General features: G+C 36.4%; 1 protein-coding gene across 7 annotated transcripts in view; it reads right to left on the bottom strand.

Moving 5' to 3' along the window:
• The window catches only part of Smr (nuclear receptor corepressor smrter), a 189,875-nt gene that overhangs the window by 25,944 nt on the left and 143,072 nt on the right, over positions 1-20,859 (bottom strand). For 6 of the 7 annotated variants that reach the window (XM_073078061.1, XM_073078056.1, XM_073078057.1 and 3 more), the window contains 7 exons: positions 19,218-19,385; positions 17,627-17,794; positions 12,246-12,371; positions 10,517-10,724; positions 9,641-9,803; positions 8,856-8,995; positions 8,031-8,130 (listed from right to left, as the gene is read on the bottom strand). In XM_073078061.1, coding sequence (XP_072934162.1) covers positions 8,031-8,130; positions 8,856-8,995; positions 9,641-9,803; positions 10,517-10,724; positions 12,246-12,371; positions 17,627-17,794; positions 19,218-19,385 — 1,073 coding nt within the window. Of the gene's footprint in view, positions 1-8,030; positions 8,131-8,855; positions 8,996-9,640; positions 9,804-10,516; positions 10,725-12,245; positions 12,372-17,626; positions 17,795-19,217; positions 19,405-20,859 lie in introns of all 7 variants that reach the window. The other variant, XM_073078063.1, reaches the window with a different exon arrangement.

Below are 20,859 nucleotides of genomic sequence, written 5' to 3'. Positions count from 1 at the left end.
TTGTTTGTTGGCTCATTTTATTATTTATCTTAATTATAAGCGAAGTATTGTGATGAGATGTAATGGATTAATATGTATGTTTTTTTGGTATAAAGTTGTAAGTGTGGTTTTTCAGTGTTCTTCAACTTTTACAGCAAGCTTTAAACGACACAATTTTTAAATTTAAATTTGGCACTGATGAATTATGGTTTTATAAAAACATCTGATCGCATTTAATGGCCGCAGAAAACTTACGTGAAACGTAACGTCTTATCACTTGCTTTAACAGTAACAAAAGCATCGTGAGTTGTGTAGGAAACCTAAAATTTCTATAAAAAAAACGTTTTCAAAAGTGTGTGATATCTACCAATTCGCACTTGGCCAACGCTATGGCCTTTATCCCTCTCGTTCTGAGAAGAGACCCGTGCCAACAGTGAGACAGTAATAGGTTGACGACGAATCAACCGCTTACCGCTTACAATGAAACCATACCACTACGAATGTGAAACATTTCTACACTCCAGTTACCGCTAGTTCCGAACAGTGGACCAATTAAAACCGGGATTAAATCGATTGTCAAGTCTCGTCGTGTTTGCATGACGCATATCACTATAATTACTTCACTATAATTTAATTTCAATATTGTCATACGAATTCAAACATCAGTACATCATAATCTCGATTGCTCTGAGACTACTGAAAACATTATTATAATAATTTTCATTTTATAATTTTAAATTTGAATTTTCATTTCATTTCATTTCAACAACTGAATTGTTTGTTTCGAAGCTTATCGTTTAACCTTAATCCATGTACATAATGCCACATATATACATGTTATCAAATATCCTCACACAATACAATTCATCTCATCTACACATTCGAAAGAACGGCGCCAATGAAATAACCAATTTTGTAACAATGAAAATTTCATTGCAGATTTGGTTTAAGAACATGAATGATCTTACAGAATGGCACTCCTTTATGCAAATTATTATTGATGTAGCAAAATAAAAGTGACAATGGTACCACACCAAGTACAATCCCGCACACAGAATACAAAGTTCCAACAGTAGTAATTAATTCGATTGTCGGCACAGTGTTGTTTGCCCGCCAGATAATTGCCGCCCACCGCACTGTATTAATTGGGCGGATTTTAATTACGTTCAAATACAGATAGTGCGGATCAGAGATTTTTCTGTTATGCCACGAAAATGATGGGCCGGTTTCTATCATTTGTCGGTTATGATTTGTTTACATCTCTAATAACTGGGAAACTACAAAACAACAGAAAAATATTACTGAAACACTAACAGAAGCAGATTTAAATATAACATTAGTGGGGATAGCAAAATAAAACATAAGTCCTAAAATACAAGTTACATTAACAAACAAACTACCAGACGATAAACAAAAGTTAAACAAATATTTGGCACCATAAAAGTGAAAGTTAAAATTTTTTTTTACAAAAAAGTTTCAATCAAAATCACGCCGCGCCGATCAAACAACGCAAAGCGAAACCATCGCTCAATACCACAATAAACATATTAGAAAAAGTTGAAAAAAAAAAACGCCTTTGAAAATAAAAAAGGCGAAACCGACGAGGGCTCACTTCTCGATTGCGGCGCTTTTAATTAAGGCAATTAGAAAGATGGGCCGGTGTTTGCGTAAAAATCTAAACAAGCCGCCGTAGGGATGCGGTTTGACGATCGCTGTCGATGGTTTGTGTGCAATATATAGCTGGGAGATGCTTTTTTTTAATAAACAACGCTTTCAAAACTGAATGAAGTAACTATTTTGGTAAGCGATTTGTTTTTGCTCATTTATCGAAGTATCGGTAGTTTGTTGAATCATCGAAAGCGTATGATATGATTCCTAGATCAATTAGAATGATTACCACAAAAACCATACAAGATGGAGCATTTTATTAGGACCGGTACTAAACAATATGTTTACATAAATGTTCATGTAGTGACGGTAAAATTATTGTATGTTCCGCAATATATTATTTACGTTGGTATTTCACAAGGACATACGATGGGCCCTAATTTTTTTATTTAATGTTTTTTTATAGAAAGAGAATTGATTTCACATAACTACCGCATTAAATTAAAAAAAAAAAGGAGAGAACAACTTTATATTTTATATGTTTTATTTAAAAACATAAGTAAACACATTTTTATTTGGTGTCTTCCAACACTGACACGACCTTGTATGTTATTTGTAACTATGGCTGACAAGGCTATCCAAGGCACTAAGCAGTTTGGTGGAGGAATCGTGCACAATTTACAGCTGTATTATTCCTATCAGATTTACGTTCACAAAACGACGATAGAACATGTAAACTGTGTACACAATCACAGACACCGACATTCCCTCACACACAGAACAACACTCGTCGCTCCCTATGGATTTCTTCGCAAATAATAACCGAAGTGATTGTCAACACACGCACCAATATCAACCCATTATTATTCTATATTTTCTCTACCCCCACTTCACCCCACAGGCCCCCGTTACGCTGTCTCATGAGAGATCTTAAGTGTTTACTCAAATATCAGAGTCAAATTGAATGAAACGTAATTTTTCTTATAAATTACATTACGTATGATTGCTTATGCTCAATCGTCTCTATGTATATTTGACGTAGCATGTTTTTAATGGAATATTATATAATGTAATTCTGTGAAATTAATAAAAGATACCAACAACTTTTACATGCTTTCATCAAGAAGAATTTAGTTATTAAATTTTAAAATAGCAGGGCAGAGCAGAGTACAGTAGATTATTAGCCTAATTTTATGAACTATGTAAGATTTTAAATCCATCTTCTATTTCAAGTAAAGTAATATTTGTTTCAATGGTGTCGAAAAACTTTTTAAAGAACTTTATGCAGATTTTTAAGCTAGAAAATCATAGCAAGCAAATAACTTAACTTTTGATAACATTCTTGAAATGAATGTGAAAATTAAGGTAACGATCGATTATGGCAATTGGCGAATGGCGAGTACACTGAGCAGTCACTATTACCTAGAGATGGGCAGAGGGTTTAAACCCAATGGGTGGATACGGGTTTAAACCGGGTATTTTGGGTGAAATAGGGTTTAAACCCAAATAAACACCCAAACAGCGGGTGTAAACTATTGTCATTCATATTTTTATTTTCTTCGTGTAATATCATTTTTAAAATAATATTGTAAACAATTCACTAAATATGCGCTCTAAAAGCACATATTTCATTTAAGTACGCTGTAATAGTCCATTCGGATGTGTTACATTTGGGTTGCAATTTTCGAAGACCCAATTATATTTTATAGATGTCAATGATTAGTGTAAAGGGCTTAGTGTACAGTTAAATCCTAATTTGTGGAGTCCCAACTGTTGTCCCTCGGCCGCCATCTTGAAAAAAGGGGCACAAAGCGTTTTTACGCTCTACCAGGCAAACTATTTGTCGCACAGAAATTTAGTAAGAACAATTATGGTTTCAAATTGATTTATCTATAATTTTAGTTCTATAACTTTTTGTCGTTAAACCAAAAATAACAAAGATAATAACAATAATAGATTAAACTTTGGGAAGACTTTTTTTTTAACTTTTTTCTACTTAATTTACAGAAAATGACATTGAAACATTTTGATAGAGGAGTTTTTATAGTCCGGTCAATTTAGACATAAAAATAGTAATCAAATAACATAAAGCTAAATTTCCGTAGAGACCTTGGGTTTACCATCACAAGTAAAGTTCCAAAATATGTGTGTGTCGGCACTTATTCGGGGTCAAACGTCAAAATTTTCGGGTTTCTGGATTTTTCTCGAAAACAGTAAATTTTATCGAAAAGTACCTTGGACCAAAGTTGTAGCACTTAAAATTTTCTATAAAATAATGTTTATATATTTTTTCTTAACGCTATAATTATTAAGATATTAAGATACGTAAGAATTACATTTTACATTATATGCCCATATTCCCACACCACCTGTGCAATAGTATACGAGTGGTATACTTATTTGTTTTAGTTGTGCGCTATTTGTTTCGTCAAACAAATAATAATTAAAAAGGTAATAAAAATAGATGAACCCCTAAAAATGTAATATTTAAAAATGTAAAAACATTAGAAATACAGTAAAAACCTATAGTATATCTATTAAATAAACATTTGAACTATTTTAAAAGCTTTGTGTAGATTTTATTAACTCATTTTATAAACACCCAAATAAATACCCAGTGGGAGGAAATAAACGGGTATTTATTGGGTTTAAACCCTGCACAGGGTTTAAACCGGGTTCTTTGCCCATCTCTACTATTACCCATTGACGAAACTAGATTGGAGACCGAACTGAGATGTGCAAACACATACATTTTAAAATGAAACGATATATAAAAGTGCTTTAGTAAATTTAATTACAACTGAACCCATCTCCACAATCGCAAATCCATCGATACCAATAACGGAGTGGAATGTAAATGAAACGAAACAGAAATCAAACAAGACGACGACGTCCCATCTCAGACTGTAAAAAACGCCGTCCAAGCGGGAGATGTTGAAACAAAAGTATGAATTTTAAACGTTTAATCGCAAGATGAGATCTCCGAAGTCCATAACCGTGAGTGAGAGCAAACAGGGGTAGTCGGTGCTTCACTTTGTTTAAGGGGATGCTCACATTGGTGGCGTTAAAGTGGGGATTTTACATACAATTTGCGATTTTTTTGTTACTTTTATGAGGGAAATGACCAGCATTGGGCTGTCCCAATTCTGTGTCTGTACATAAGGCACAAGACTTGTCCCTTCATTAAGATAGAAAAATTAAGACATGCGAAAGTATAATTGAGTAATTTCAATACCAAAACTGCCTTTAAACAATAATCGGTAGTGTAACATCTAGTGATCAAGCATGGGGGAATACTAGGTTTGATGAATAATAAAATACATCCAAAAAAAGGATAAAGAATAAAAAATCACCTACTAAAAATTGTTTTTAAACTTATGCTCTAAATCTAAGCTCATACTGCTTCACTATGAGATAAAAGAGTTGTCACAGTAGCGCCACTGTAGTCGAACCTAAACAACTCTACCACCACCATATCGTATGAACGTAGCTTAACAAAATTCTTATAACCCACCCGCCCTCAAACACTTTATAGAGATTACATTTGGAAGTATTTTATGCATGGAGTTTAGGCCTAGATTAAATCGCAGGTACAGTGGATACTCTTGTAAAATCAGTTTTAAAATATTCCACGCTAGAAGAGAATGGAGGCGCTTTATTTTATTTAAGGGAAGCTTTGTAAAATATTTTACAAAAATGTCTTTTACAAATCACAATATTGAATAATTAATACTATAAATTATATGTTTAGTAATTAATCAAATGCCTAATTTGGGCATATCATAAAAAGTAAGGAGACTACTGCGCAGTTGTACTAAATAACGGTTCCGTAGTCGAATTAAATTTGAAATGTATGTATACGTATGAAATAAATGTATGTGTAACGTGCCTAATTATGACATCAAATACACTAGAAACTAAAATTCTTAAAACACATAGATTGCATCTAAATCAACTGTCAAAACACCTTTTCTTTCGTCATAAAGAATCACTAGTTAAAAGTCTAAAAGTAATATAATAAATTTAATGATTTTTAAGGAAATAAAAGTTAATCATTAAGTAGTAGGTATGATTTTTTCTTTTTAAATTTAACACCATCTAAATTTATCTAAACACAAACATAAAATTACTGCAAACGGTTTCACCATCTAACAAAATACAATTTTCTTTCCATCGTTCAAAAACTTCTAAAATTCGAAGGGTTTCTTACCCTCGTCCGCGGAACCCTACCGCCCGCTCCCGTTAAATAATTCATAGCACGGGTTGTGTTGACACGGTGTAATTAAAAAGCTTCGGCTGTACTATTGGCATTGCGCCATTATTGTGCCCAGGGTTACCGAGTCTCATTCTGAGGTTCTTGTATCTTAGCGTTTTTGTGTCTTTTTTATTTATTTTTAATAAAGGGACATTAATTATTATGTTTTCTATTAAAATGAATTAGAAGTATTTTTTTGTAATAAAACGATTTTTTTATTTATTTTATTCATACGATTTAGTGAATTTTAGTGTATATATTATGTAGTATATTGTATATTTTGTATCTCTTTTTGAGAACTTACAAATAACAAATAACAACAAGAACTTACACTGTCAGTCAGAAATATATCAAAATTAAGCAAATGTTAGCGAGTAAAAGAGAAGGTAGAAAAAAAACAAAAGGTTCAACTCATTTTCAAGTGTAGCAAACACCTTCTACATAAGCTGGAAAATCTACTTCAGCCATGACAACTATACTATACTACTACATGGATAATACAAAATTTGTCAAAAATACCATTTTTGCACCGTTTGTCTTCCTAACTGTAGAAGATAAACTCTTCTAGACCATTTCGAAGTGACCAATAAAAAATCTCTTCTAACATAATAAATAAATTCTCACTTGTTCACATTTAGAGTATCAACCCTGGAGTAGAACGTTTCTACCCGCAAATTGAGTATTGTTTTGTTCGATTTTAAACAAATACTGTTTCATATTGGTATCTCGTTTGATCGTTATTGGCAATATTTTATAGCAATAACTTAGCTTTCTCGATACATTTGATATTAGAATAAGATATATATGTATATAAGTATTGAATTTCCTGTATTTTGAAAATATTGTCTCAGTAGTATGTAATTAAAAATTATTTGTTCCATATAAGAGAAACGAGAAACAAATTTTGGAATTTGGATTACATTATAAATTGAAACAAATTAATAATTATGTAACTCAATATTGCAATAACCAATTCTTAAGTTATCAATTTTAATATTAATACCTCATTGAAAATAAATACACCATTTATAAACTAATTTATTTCATGTCTAATTAGTCAATCATCATCATGCAAGCTACCCCTAATTTTGCGTAAAAATTCGTGCCCAGCAGTGGGACAAAGTCACCCAATCAACAACCAATTTATTTAAACCTAACGCCAACCGCCCTCTACCGAACCGCGCGCAAATCAATCAAGGGTTGAACAGGGCCACACCCGCCCTCTGGCACCCCTCTCGAATATTATTCGGTGGAAGGATAGCTGTTGTTTCGAGAAACACTTGATAATAATTCGAAGGACGGCAACTAGATGGCGCTGTACCTAAAATGATTGATTCTGACCGCATAGTCGGCTCTGTTTTTGTGGTATGGAATGGTATGATGATTGGGGAAATTGATGTTATTTTTCGAACTAAAATATATTATGGTTTCTTGTGTCTGCTTGTGACGAGAAAGTTACTTGGTACCTTCAGAATTAAGTGTAAGTTAGTAATTAAGATCACACCTTAATTTCTCATTAACAACTATGAGGAAATTTAAAACTTTGATTCAATATTAAATTAAGATCGAATAGTGGTTTAAATAATGATTGATGAAACGTAGATTCATTATGTGCAATGAATGATTGTATTTTAATTGAATGGTTCAATTAATTGTAATTGATAAAGTTGTTTTGTGCTTCGGTAAACACATTGGGCATTCTGTTTTCGTTATTATCATGGAGCTACTGTTAATTTTTGCTATACAATTTTAGTAAAAATATTTTATTACTCAAAAAAGTGCAACTAATTACCTCATCAAATCAGGGTAGCTTATGAGATTTGGAATAAAAACTACATGTCATTAGATTAAATAATATTCTATCGTATTAATTAAATTTAATTCAATAATTATAATTTTTTTTAATTATTTTATACACCCTTCGTTTTTGCGGAATACTCTAAGCATTTCTCCATTCCATATTTAAGAGTATTCTTAAAATTCACTCTATACACAAATAAGTATAACATTCACAAGTTCAAAAGATTTTATCTACACTCATAGTCCCACACTAGGATTGCTAGAGCAGAAATCTTTTATCATTCCGATATCTGTCTGACTGGGGACCGAACCCGGAACCCTCCGCGCGGTATGGCGAGTGCTGCTCAACTCCGGTAGTTGTATACAACAAAGCTGTAATCGCACGTACCTGACAGGATGCGCGGGCGCGGCGGGCGGCACGGGAATACCGGAGATGTCTCCCGCCAGGGCTTCCTCCGCGCTCGCCTCCTTCGTCTCCACGCGGGAACCTACACAAAAAAATACAATTATTATGCATAATCCTAATCTCTGATACATGTCGGTAACAAACAAAAAGGTAATGCTTGAAAAGTATCTATTTTCTCGTTTATACCAGAAGAGGGGTTCGATTTCTCTAAACTCCCTTGTATAGTGTTTTGGCGGTGAGAGATGTCCCTGTGGGATAAGTGACCATGCCCGGAGAGCGACCGTGCTGCAACAGTCTCATTTCGGAGCTTGTGTATGTACAAGATGTTGTGTAAACTTCGATAAAGTGTTTCTGAAACGTGAAGCGACATCGAGTCGCGGGAAGTCGTCACAGGACTACTGCCGCCCACGGACTTCCGTTTAGTTTCCCATCTGAGGTCGGCAACAGATGCGCCGCTACTCCTGAGGACTAAGCTGGAACACCTCAAGAAAGTCTCTCTTACCACACCCATCAAACCAGAACACAGCAGCGCTTAACACTGCTGTTAAGCGCTGCTGTGTTCTGGTTGTGTGGTGGTAGTCAAATCGCCGAATTGAAACTATAGAGTGTTCTACTAACTTCAAAATCACCTTATAGTGGCCACTGCTGAGATCACCTCCATATATTAATAAAATAGTTCCTGTCTGATGCCGATCACAGATGCATCACCAATCCTGAGGACTAAGAGGATCGCCTAATATATTGTACATAAGTATGGCAGAGGTGCTGCCGGATGGTTCTACCGGCTTCACCGCAGCGTGCACTAACCCTGCGAGCGCTGCAGTCGCGTGGTGACGCCGGCGGGCAGCTCGGGCTCGGGCGCGGGGCGCGGCCGCGCGTGGCGACGTTGCCGCGGCTTGCGCAGCAGCTGCTTGTAGTTCTCAGACTTCTTCGATAGGTAGTAGAATCTGCACACACGGGGGGTAGGTATAGTTTTAGTTATACATGTTTATTTAATGGAATTGATTTATGACACATGATTTTTTATCTATGAAGTTCTAGTTAACAAATACGCGCACGCAGTCACATACACACACACAAACGCACGTGAAACACTCGCACACACACTTAAACCAATCATTTATGTACTATAGTATATTATTGCATATTACAAAATCATACTTTAACTTCTTTAGAATACATATAAGCACTATGTTTTATAATGTCCCTATACATACCTAGGTCTCCTTTTTATGAAATAAAAATATCAAACAAGCATGCAGTACAAATAATGGTAAATAACCACTACCACCCATTGCTATCTGTAGTCAACTTCAGATAGAATTAAAATCCTCAGTAGAATGTAAGGATTAACTTGATTTGCTTTTGATGATTGAACAACATTATGGATCACATATCGTGAATTAACTGAGAAGCAACACTGACACTTTACATATTAAAATTAAAATTTGTTATTATAATTTTAGTTTAAGAAGAAGAAGTTATTAACAATCTATGTCATAACTTTATCCAAGTAACACCAGTTCTAAAATTCCTTATATTTATTACTCAGTCCATTGCGTCTCTAACTACACAACACCACCCAAACTCACCTAACACAATCCTTAACCGTCTTCCTGGGCAGGAAAGACGCAATCTGTCCAAAGTTCTTCGGATGCTGCAGATACTTCTCGCGGAAGAGCTCTCGCTCGCCGCGCGACCACACGTTGTGTAACAGCAACTCCTTGTGCTCTGCTTCCATGTCCATACACCGAACTGCGGGAAAATATACTATGTTATGTCTCTCTGAAGGTAAGAGGGAAGAGGGTAATGTACGTAAGGTAATGTAAGGAATATTGTATGTAAAGGTGACAAAATTAGGTGGGAGAAATGTATTTAGGGGGTTTGGGCGTATGAATAATTTTATAAGATACATATATGTATTAAAAATGGAAAGTGACTTATAATGGTCCAAGAGTCTTATAATTTTCAGACAAAGAAATTAAGAAAAAATTGTTTCAATTACATAGTGCAAAAAAAATAAATACGTTTTCAAACATTACATGTTTGCTAATTCTAGAATTTTAGATTGTAAATCTGTTATAAACACTTTACAGGTTTTGTATTAGCTAAAATATAAACTTTTATCACTATTATATTAAAATTATAATTTCAATAAGGAACTAACTCACCTGTAACCTTGATAACCTTATCACTCTCGTTAGGTAACAATCAAGTGGAAATTAGGTGGATCAGGTGATCCAAGTAACCTTAAATTGATTTGGGCTAATATGGTAATAATTTTAGTTTTAGAGAGCTGGGCCACCACTTCTATTATCCGGCCGTAACAAAGTTATGTTCCTACCATGCCTGCCATCACTACTATGTCTACCATCTGTCATCCGAGGTACAAGATCCAGGTCAGCGAGCGCATCTTCTTGTCCTCGTGTCCCGCTCGTGCAACCCCCCGCCCCCCCGCCCCCACTCACAGTTGGTGTCGCGCAGCAGCGGGCGCGGCGCGCCGGGGTCCCGCAGCAGCGGCGGCACGACGGTCAGCGAGCGCATCTTCTTGTCCTCGTGCTCCTGCTCGTGGAGCCCGTCCGCGATCTCCTCCAGCTCCGCCTCGGACTTCACACGTGCGCCCAACCGGTTGAATCTCTCCCGCTCCTCCCGCTGTTTCCGGAGCTCCGGGAACACCTGCACACACACACATTGTTAATAAACATATCCCATTTATTGACACGGAATTTTTCACCACATACTTATTCGAGGCATTCCAACTTAATCCTCAGGGTAGCAACATGTCCGTGACTAACCTTGGGTAAGAATTTAATAAGGCTCATCAGAAAGACAACATGCTAGTTTGCCGAAAAAAAAATATCAAGCATGTAGCAGTTTAAATAAGTCAATTTAAACAGCCTATCAAGGAAGAGGGGCTATCGACCCAAACGAAAACTGTTTAACATGTCACTTGATAGACACAATTTGTTAGGAGAACTTAAACAACCAACACATCCATAGCTAATACATTTTATAATATGTATTTTTGTGCATACTTTTACATGTTTGTTATATACGATGTGTACATAAGTGCGTCAAGCTTCAATAATAATGAATAATAAGTGACCTTTAGCACTTTAATTTTTATGGCATTGAATTATAAAACGAGAACATAATGGTCAGGGTCAAGATAAGGAGGTCACTGCCATCCACAGGCATCGGTCATCAATCCTAAATAAAATTATGAAACATTTGGATATTCGTCGATTATAGACAAATATATGCACGCATATTCACGCACATGCACACATATGCACGCACATGCACACATATGCACGCATATTCATGCACATGCACACATATGCACGCATATTCACGCACATGCACACATATGCACGCATATTCATGCACATGCACACATATGCACGCATATTCACGCACATGCACACATATGCACGCATATTCACGCACATGCACACATATGCACGCATATTCACGCACATGCACACATATGCACGCATATTCGTCTGTGTGTAAATAACTCGGTTGCCACGAAAACTCGTTCGTTTCCCGCGCCAAGATCGTTTTTAGGGCAAATCAATAGGTGCAGTGCATATCATTTTTATATTCGTCATTGTTCGGCAAATAACTTTATTAACCGACTTCAAAAAAGGAGGTTTCTCAATTCGACTGTATATATGTATTTTTTTATGTTTCTTCGCGGATAACTTCGTCGTTTAGGATCCGTTCACACAGACCGGCTCGGAGAGGAGAGCAGATTTTTATCACGTTGGAAATAGATTTTTGAGTAATCGTATTAAGGTTTATTTTTGCATGTGCACTTCTTTTGTCATTAAGAATGCTTGAACGCACTACGTGCGAAATAATACGAGAAGCCGACCTCCTCTGACTGCTTGTTCATTCTTCCTCGCTCAGTCGATCGGCTCCTAGTGCCAGCGCATCCGCTTTCAGATCTTTACCAGCCAGTCTATGTGAAATAGTTGGCGGCTCCGGCCAATTCCAAGCGTATACGATCCGGTCGGTGTGAAATGAAAAATGCGGGCCGATGCTCTCCGAGCCGGTCTGTGTGAATGGACCTTTATGAACCGAATTTGTTGTTTCTTTTTTTTTCGATAATATAAATGAGGCAATAGAATCCCGAAATCAAACAACAATGACCTTACCAGGTTACACTTAGCACTATAACCAAATACGGACCTTTTCAAAGAATTCCCTATTCCTGGCGTCCTTCGCTTTCCGCTTCTGGCCCTGCTCCAGCCTCTCCACCCTCCTCATCCACTCTGCTGCTCTCCGAGTGTACGCTTCCGTTAACGCATCTTCTCGCTGGGAACAAAAACAATCTTATATATAGAATTCTCGTGTCACAATGTTAGTTACCGTACTCCTCTGAAACGGCTTTACCGATTTTCACCAAATTTAATATGCATATTCGGTAGGTCTGAGAATCGGCTATCTATTTTTCATACCCCTAAGTGTTGTTCACCCTTAACATTTTTTTATTTATATGGCAACACAACGTTTGCCGGTTTAGTTAGTAAAATATATTATTATTAATATTAATATACGTAACAAATGAAATAACACAGGGTGAATATATTGGCAGTATAAAGAATAGCAAAAATGCTGAAAAGTTACGGACCCAATTAGATAAAAAAGAAAAACAAACTATATATTACCTACACCAACAACCTATAAACTAAAATTTTAATTTATTTAAAACCAACTCCAAATTCAACAAATGTATATTGAAAAAACAAGTTAATTAAAGTAAAATTCTACAATTCTTCAATTTCGAAGTATTTGTGTTTGTGTAACTCTACTTTAAAAGGTCCGTGGCATCCACTACTACATAGGGCTTTATGAGTAAAAATACATTATATATTTTTAATAATTATGTTCATTATCTCTTTTTATGCAAAATTTTCATTTTTTGTATCACAAAATTCCCCAAACAGGAATAATTTCTACATCAATTTATATAGATCCGGTTAAGTGTCCCACAACGCAGGTAACACGGTGGTTTCAATTTCCTCCACCCACACAGTAGCTCTGATTTTACGATGATGTCACTGTGCATAATAGAAATTAATTATCACCTCCTTTTGCGGCGAACAAAACCATCGTGACAACGACACGCCTCGGAGCTTTATGATGTTCTTATACACGTGTGAAGTCTACCAATCCGCACTTAGTCATAGTAAACTATTATCTAAAATAAATATGTCTAGTGTCCAGAAGTGGTGTAACGAAAAGTGGGACGGGTTATAGTACAATTAGTTTATTTAAACAAGTTCTTAATCTACACTAATATTATAAAGAGGAAAACTTTGTTTGTGTGTTTGGTTGTAATGAATAGGCTCAAAAATTACTGGACCGATTTTAAAATTCTTTCACCATTCGAAAGCTACATTATCTAGGAGTAACATAGGCTATATTTTAACACGCTATTTATATGAAATATATTTGATAAATAGATTTTGTGGCGGTACAAATTTTGCCGGGTCAGCTAGTTGTATTATAAACTAGATGACCCGGTGAACTTCGTACCACCTAATTATAAGTGACTATCTGTACCTCGTGGTTTCACTCGTGTAATTTATGTATTATGTCCATAAACTACTGGTAAATATTAGGAAATGGCCACAGGAGAACAGGAAAATAAAAAATACAATTAAATAAAATTCACTCTACCTCTCTGCACTCTGTTATTTTTTTACTCGGTGGTTATCAATTCGGCCGGTATCTTTTTTTTATGTATGTACACGAATTACTCCGCCGTTAGTGAACCGATTTTAATAATTCTTTTTTTATTGTGTTATTTTTTATTGTAGGTTCTAATGAAATTAAAAAGTCAGTTCATCATTGACTATTTAAGGGTCTGATAATGTGGCTCGGAGACAAAATATGTAACTCCTCAACCGATGGGGATATTTGAGTTGTGTTTGAAGATATTTGGTGTAAGTTCTAACGAAATTGCAAAGTCAGTTCATCATTGACTATTTAAGGGTCTGATAATGTGGCTCGGAGACAAAATATGTAACTCCTCAACCGATGGGAATAATTGAGTCGTGTTTGAAGATATTTGGTGTAGGAGGTTCTAATGAAATTGCAAAGCCAGTTCATCATTGACTATTTAGTTAGGTTAGGTTGGAACACATAAGACAATATAAAGCGACAATATATGCGAGCGGGCGGTTCCAAATAAATGTTGGTTTAGTACATATTTCTGAAGTCGGCGCTCAATATATTTCGTTCGAATTATTTTTTACTTTGTAGTGACATAGAAGTCGGTTGTATTTTTTGTTATTTTTTTTACAAACACGCGAAAAGAAATAACGGTATATCTATAACTTCAATAACGGTTTTTTTTAAAGAAAGTTTATTTACTTATAGTACTCTAATCGGGTTGTTGAATAGCTAAAAATGCTGAAACAGGTGTGTAAATAGAAAGGCGGTTTATAACAGTCTTAAGGGTTGATCTAAAAAAACAAACAGTGACTCAGATGCTTCATTATGTCTTATGATAATTTTCTTAGTGCTCCAAATTAACGGATATTAAATTAAAGTTCCATACCCGATTAAACGACCCTAAGGGTTGATTTTCCAAAAACGGTGAAAAATGTGTTCTATTATTTTGAATCAAAAAGCTAAATTCCAATTTTCATAGACTTTGCTTCAAAATCTGCCGACTTCTAAACGAAGTGTCTTCTAAAGCCAAATGCAAATTTTTACAGTCTTTGCTTCCAAATTAACGGATTTTAAAATAAAATTCCAACCCCTACTTAACCAACTTAAGGGTTGATTTTGCAAATATCGTAAAAAAGATATTTAATTACTTTCTATCGAAATCCTATCAAATACCAATTTTCATATAGATTTGCATCAAAACTGGGGGACTTTAATACAAACTTTCAACTCTTATTTATTCACGGAAACGCGGTCGAACAGGATAAAAAGTATCCTATGTCCGTCTCCTGGTTCTAAGCTACCTCTCCACCAATTTTCAGTCAAATTGGTTCAGCCGTTGTTGAGTTATAAAATGACTTCAAGGAAACGCGGTCGAACGGGATAAAAAGTATCCTATGTCCTTCTCCTGGCTCTAAGCTACCTCTCGATTAATTTTCAGTCAAATCGGTCCAGCCGTTCTTGAGTTATAAAATGACTTCACGGAAACGCGGTCGAACGGGATAAAAAGTATCCTATGTCCGTTTCCTGGTTCTAATCTACCTCTTTACCAATTTTCAGCTAAATCGGTTTAACCGTTCTTGAGTTATAAAATGACTTCAAGGAAACGCGGTCGAACGGGATAAAAAGTATCCTATGTCCTTCTCCTGGCTCTAAACTACCTCCCTACCAATTTTCAGCTAAATCGGTTCAGCCGTTGTTGAGTTATAAAATGCTTCACGAAAACGCGGTCGAACGGGATAAAAAGTATCCTATGTCCTTCTCCTGGCTCTAAGCTACCTCTCGATTAATTTTCAGTCAAATCGGTTCAGCCGTTCTTGAGTTATAAAATGACTTCACGGAAACGCGGTCGAACGGGATAAAAAGTATCCTATGTCCGTTTCCTGGTTCTAATCTACCTCTTTACCAATTTTCAGCTAAATCGGATCAACCGTTCTTGAGTTTTAAAATGACTTCAAGGAAACGCGGTCGAACGGGATAAAAAGTATCCTATGTCCTTCTCCTGGCTCTAAACTACCTCCCTACCAATTTTCAGCTAGATCGGTTCAGCCGTTCTTGAGTTATAAGTGGAGTAACTAACACGACTTTCTTTTATATATCTATATATATAAAAGAAAGTCGTGTTGTTATCAAAAAGCTAAATTCCAATTTTCATAGACTTTGCTTCAAAATCTGCCGACTTCTAAACGAAGTGTCTTCTAAAGCCAAATGCAAATTTTTACAGTCTTTGCTTCCAAATTAACGGATTTTAAAATAAAATTCCAACCCCTACTTAACCAACTTAAGGGTTGATTTTGCAAATATCGTAAAAAAGATATTTAATTACTTTCTATCGAAATCCTATCAAATACCAATTTTCATATAGATTTGCATCAAAACTGGGGGACTTTAATACAAACTTTCAACTCTTATTTATTCACGGAAACGCGGTCGAACAGGATAAAAAGTATCCTATGTCCGTCTCCTGGTTCTAAGCTACCTCTCCACCAATTTTCAGTCAAATTGGTTCAGCCGTTGTTGAGTTATAAAATGACTTCAAGGAAACGCGGTCGAACGGGATAAAAAGTATCCTATGTCCTTCTCCTGGCTCTAAGCTACCTCTCGATTAATTTTCAGTCAAATCGGTCCAGCCGTTCTTGAGTTATAAAATGACTTCACGGAAACGCGGTCGAACGGGATAAAAAGTATCCTATGTCCGTTTCCTGGTTCTAATCTACCTCTTTACCAATTTTCAGCTAAATCGGTTTAACCGTTCTTGAGTTATAAAATGACTTCAAGGAAACGCGGTCGAACGGGATAAAAAGTATCCTATGTCCTTCTCCTGGCTCTAAACTACCTCCCTACCAATTTTCAGCTAAATCGGTTCAGCCGTTGTTGAGTTATAAAATGCTTCACGAAAACGCGGTCGAACGGGATAAAAAGTATCCTATGTCCTTCTCCTGGCTCTAAGCTACCTCTCGATTAATTTTCAGTCAAATCGGTTCAGCCGTTCTTGAGTTATAAAATGACTTCACGGAAACGCGGTCGAACGGGATAAAAAGTATCCTATGTCCGTTTCCTGGTTCTAATCTACCTCTTTACCAATTTTCAGCTAAATCGGATCAACCGTTCTTGAGTTTTAAAATGACTTCAAGGAAACGCGGTCGAACGGGATAAAAAGTATCCTATGTCCTTCTCCTGGCTCTAAACTACCTCCCTACCAATTTTCAGCTAGATCGGTTCAGCCGTTCTTGAGTTATAAGTGGAGTAACTAACACGACTTTCTTTTATATATATAGATGACTGCTATTTCCATTATCACACCAAAGTATGGATTTGGAGTCTGCGTTTAAAAATGTCAAAAGTAAAAGTGTAACTTATAGGAAAAAGTGACTAACACTATGGCAAATTGATCACAATTATACCTCGCACGCAGCGTAGGACCCAACTTAATATAATACCAGATCTACTGCAAATTTAACACAAACTTGACGCGAATTTAGTACTTGACCCGACATAGGCTTAACGTCATCGATCGTCAACCCATTACTGCCCCACTATTGGGCGCTTTTGTCCTCTCAAAGTGAGATGGGTTTTATAGATCTGTGGCTATGGCCCACGTCGCTGGCCAAGTGCGAATTGGTAGACTTCGCACTCCTTAGAGAACTTTTCTTACTCAGGCATGTAGATTTCCACACTAAGTTTTCCTTTAACATTATAGCATCAATTTCTAATATACAATGCATAAAAATGATCAGAAATTAGCGTTTGGCGTTTGAACCTCGAACCCCCGGTTGAGACGCCGAGTTTCAACCACGAGGCTACCACTGCTTGATAAACGCTACCAGATCATTGAGACTGCATGCTCGTCTGTTACTTCTAAGTTATAAAAGTAAGTATAAATAAAATATTACCTTCTCAGTTTCCAGCCTCAACCTCTTCAAGTGCTCCGATAACCGTTTCCTAAACGTCCTATGTTTCCTGATGTTGTCGTGGTACACCGTCGTGTCCTGGGGCTGGTTGTACAGCGGGTACAGCACCGGAGGCCCCAGGTGCGATAGCGACGCGTGGGCGGTTGCTGCCTGGAAGATAAACCAACGATGTTATATAGGATACGGTTAGGTTAGGTAAGGTTAGGTTTTAGCTACTGAACGTTATTTTTTTAGATCCCTTTTTTATATTCCTTTGGTTTTTTTATATCATACCTAAACGATGAGGCAGACTTAATGGAATATAGTCATCGTTGCCTATGACATTTAAAAATAATAATAATAATAATAATAATTTCTTTATTTCAGACCCTTTTTTTTTACAGTCCATAGATTTGGTTAGTACATATTTTCTTAAAACTATGTTAGTGTACAACAAACAAAACAAGGGGGTTAGTGTTAAAGACAACTTAGCCTATGTTAGTAAAGACAATTAAAACAAAAAACTTAAATTCTAAGTACACACACACTTGTTGGCTCGTGTGTGTACACCATTCCAGCGGGCCCAGAGAGGGCTGTCTGGTTTGCATACCAATGTGCTAAGGAGGGCGTTGGTGGTCCCCATAACCCGCTTCATCATCGACGCCATACGTTTGCGGACGATTGCGTAAAAGTCATCGATCCGAGCCTCCGCAAACATGGCAGACGCGCTACAGAAACACGGCTTCCCCAACACCACCCTCAGCACATTGTTATACAGCACGCGCAGAGCTCTGAGGGTCCGTTGCTTATAGTTCGCCCACAGACTGCAGGTGTAAAAATTTTGGCAATACGCTCTAAAAAGTGACAGTTTTACCTGTTTACTGCAACGCTTAAATCTGCGGGCCAACATATTGCCTCGGACCGACATCGCCCTCCTCTCTCTTTCTATGTCCCTGTCGTCCCCAAGGCACTCGTCAACTATGTGTCCGAGGTACCTGAACTCAGCCACCTGCTTCAGTGGGGAGCCGCATAGTTGAAACACCAGAGGAGTCTCCAAAGAATCGACGGCTTTGGGGAGAGCCCTTTTTGCAACTTCCTTAAAAAGCCGTATGCCTTAGCACTCCTGGAATACCTCAAGAGGAAGTTCATTCCGCATGTTGCAAGTTGCAAGAAATACTGTGCAAATTGAACAGTGTTCCAGTGTAACCTCTGCCTTCTTCATGACACCACATTTATTTCTATCGTGTAGCTATTGCTTGCGTTAAAGTGGAATGTGGAATGTGGAATGGATGCCGACTTACTCATGAGACGACATTTCAGCGCCACCCCTGGGCAACGCATATCGACGGGTCCTACGTAAACTGGTGCCAGTGCGTTTTCACAACTTTACAGTAGAGCGATTTGAATGTTCTAATGCGATGTGAAAATGCACTTACACCAGTTTACGTAGGACCCGTCGATATGTGACCTTAGCTAGTCCTATATGGCGTTAGTTACAGATATCTATGGGCGGTAGTGATTGCTTAACATCAGATGGACTACAATTTTGTTTGTTCCTACAATCTTAAAAAACAAAAACAGTGAAAGCACTCACCCGTTTCCTATTATCAGCATATATACACTGCGCCAGGCTCCTGTGCCTGGGCACGGCCTCCTCCGGCTCCTCAGTCTTAGTGGGCTTCGACGCGGACACCTCCAGCTCCTCCATCTTCTTCTTGAGCTTCGAGAGCGTCGCGTCCAGCAGCGCCATCTCGCGGTCCACCTGCCGGCCGAGGGCACGTCTATACGTATAATAACATCTCGGACTTTGCTACTGTTACGTACGTTGTATGTTATGAAAATAATATGTTAAGAAAAGAAATAATTATTGAAACTAAAAGAATAATATGTAAAAATCATAATGATTAGAGATGATAACATTGATTAGAATAATAATTATGAACATTTTGTGGTTCATATTATAAAGGAAAATGATATCGATGTATAAAATTTAAAATATGATATTGATGTCGAATTTAATGCGGATATTGTGAATTTTAATCAAACCATAGGTGTGGCATTTGATATGAAATGAATGGTGTCTTAGACAGAGTACTACTGAGGAACTGCTTGATATAATTCTTATGACAAAACTGAGGAAAGTAACAAGTTAAAGAATTAAAGTAAATTTAAATAAAATTATAAAAAATAGTAAGTTTGGATATGTAGTGATTATAAGCCAGGATCACAATATACATGTGGAAATAGAATATTTACATACTATACTCACAAAACATATTTAGTTATGTGACACATTAAATATCAATACCATGTGGTCAGTCGAGGACATTATGTAATCAGTAAAAATAGATATTTACCAGTTAAAGAAAAATCTGATAAAATATATGAAATTATCGTTGATATACAATCAATGATAAAATAAATGCACGATGCGGTAGTGACTACACCACATGAGAATGTTAGAGTTGATATTGTATTCTTTTATATATTTAATAAAATGTTTTACCACTTTCATATGAGCATACGAGCCTCAATTGACTCATTCAAAAGCGACCTTTTTATGATTAATTAATTGAAATTCAAAAACATACGAGTCATTCAAAAGGAACGACCGAGATTCTTTTGGCAGTTGTTTTTTGTGTCAAATTCTAGATTAATCTGCCAAAATTTGCGGTTGTTAAATTCTTCATATTACTGGTTATTTGATTACATAAGTAAATTTTCCACAGAGCAAACTCTAAAAATGCCTTTGCCAAAATTTCATTACCCAAATTCATTCCCAGATAAAAAAAGTCATTTTAACATTGCCTATCTTTTCTGTCCCATTAATTACTACATATTATGCTAGATCATAATCAAAGATTCTTCCTCTATTAATAATCAATCTATCCAAAGTTTTACCATTCATGGATTTGATTAATAATTACTACTTTCTAGGAATTGTCTAAATTAGTATCGTCTAATGACAATATTTAGCAGGGAAATAAAATTAATTTCAAAAGCATTCCCTTCCTTGGCAGTCGGGTAAGAATGGTTGTAAATAAAGACGGCTATAGAGCGGACATTGCCAAGATTTTCAAACAAAAACTTTCATCCTGCTTCACGTTGACACCATTCCTAACCCAATGACATATTTGACATATTTCAGACCAACTTATTACCAACTAATAATAACTCGTGGACTCTCTTTCTCCCCATCCTCTACTACTACTACTATATAGTCTCTATTACTACTA

This window comes from Epargyreus clarus, unplaced genomic scaffold (assembly GCF_041222505.1).
Source record: "Epargyreus clarus isolate Ecla_fem2 unplaced genomic scaffold, WU_Ecla_fem_2.2 ptg000012l, whole genome shotgun sequence".
Taxonomy (NCBI): Eukaryota; Metazoa; Arthropoda; class Insecta; order Lepidoptera; family Hesperiidae; genus Epargyreus; species Epargyreus clarus.
Note: the sequence above shows the minus strand (reverse complement) of the source record. Positions and strands in the feature narration are given on the sequence as shown.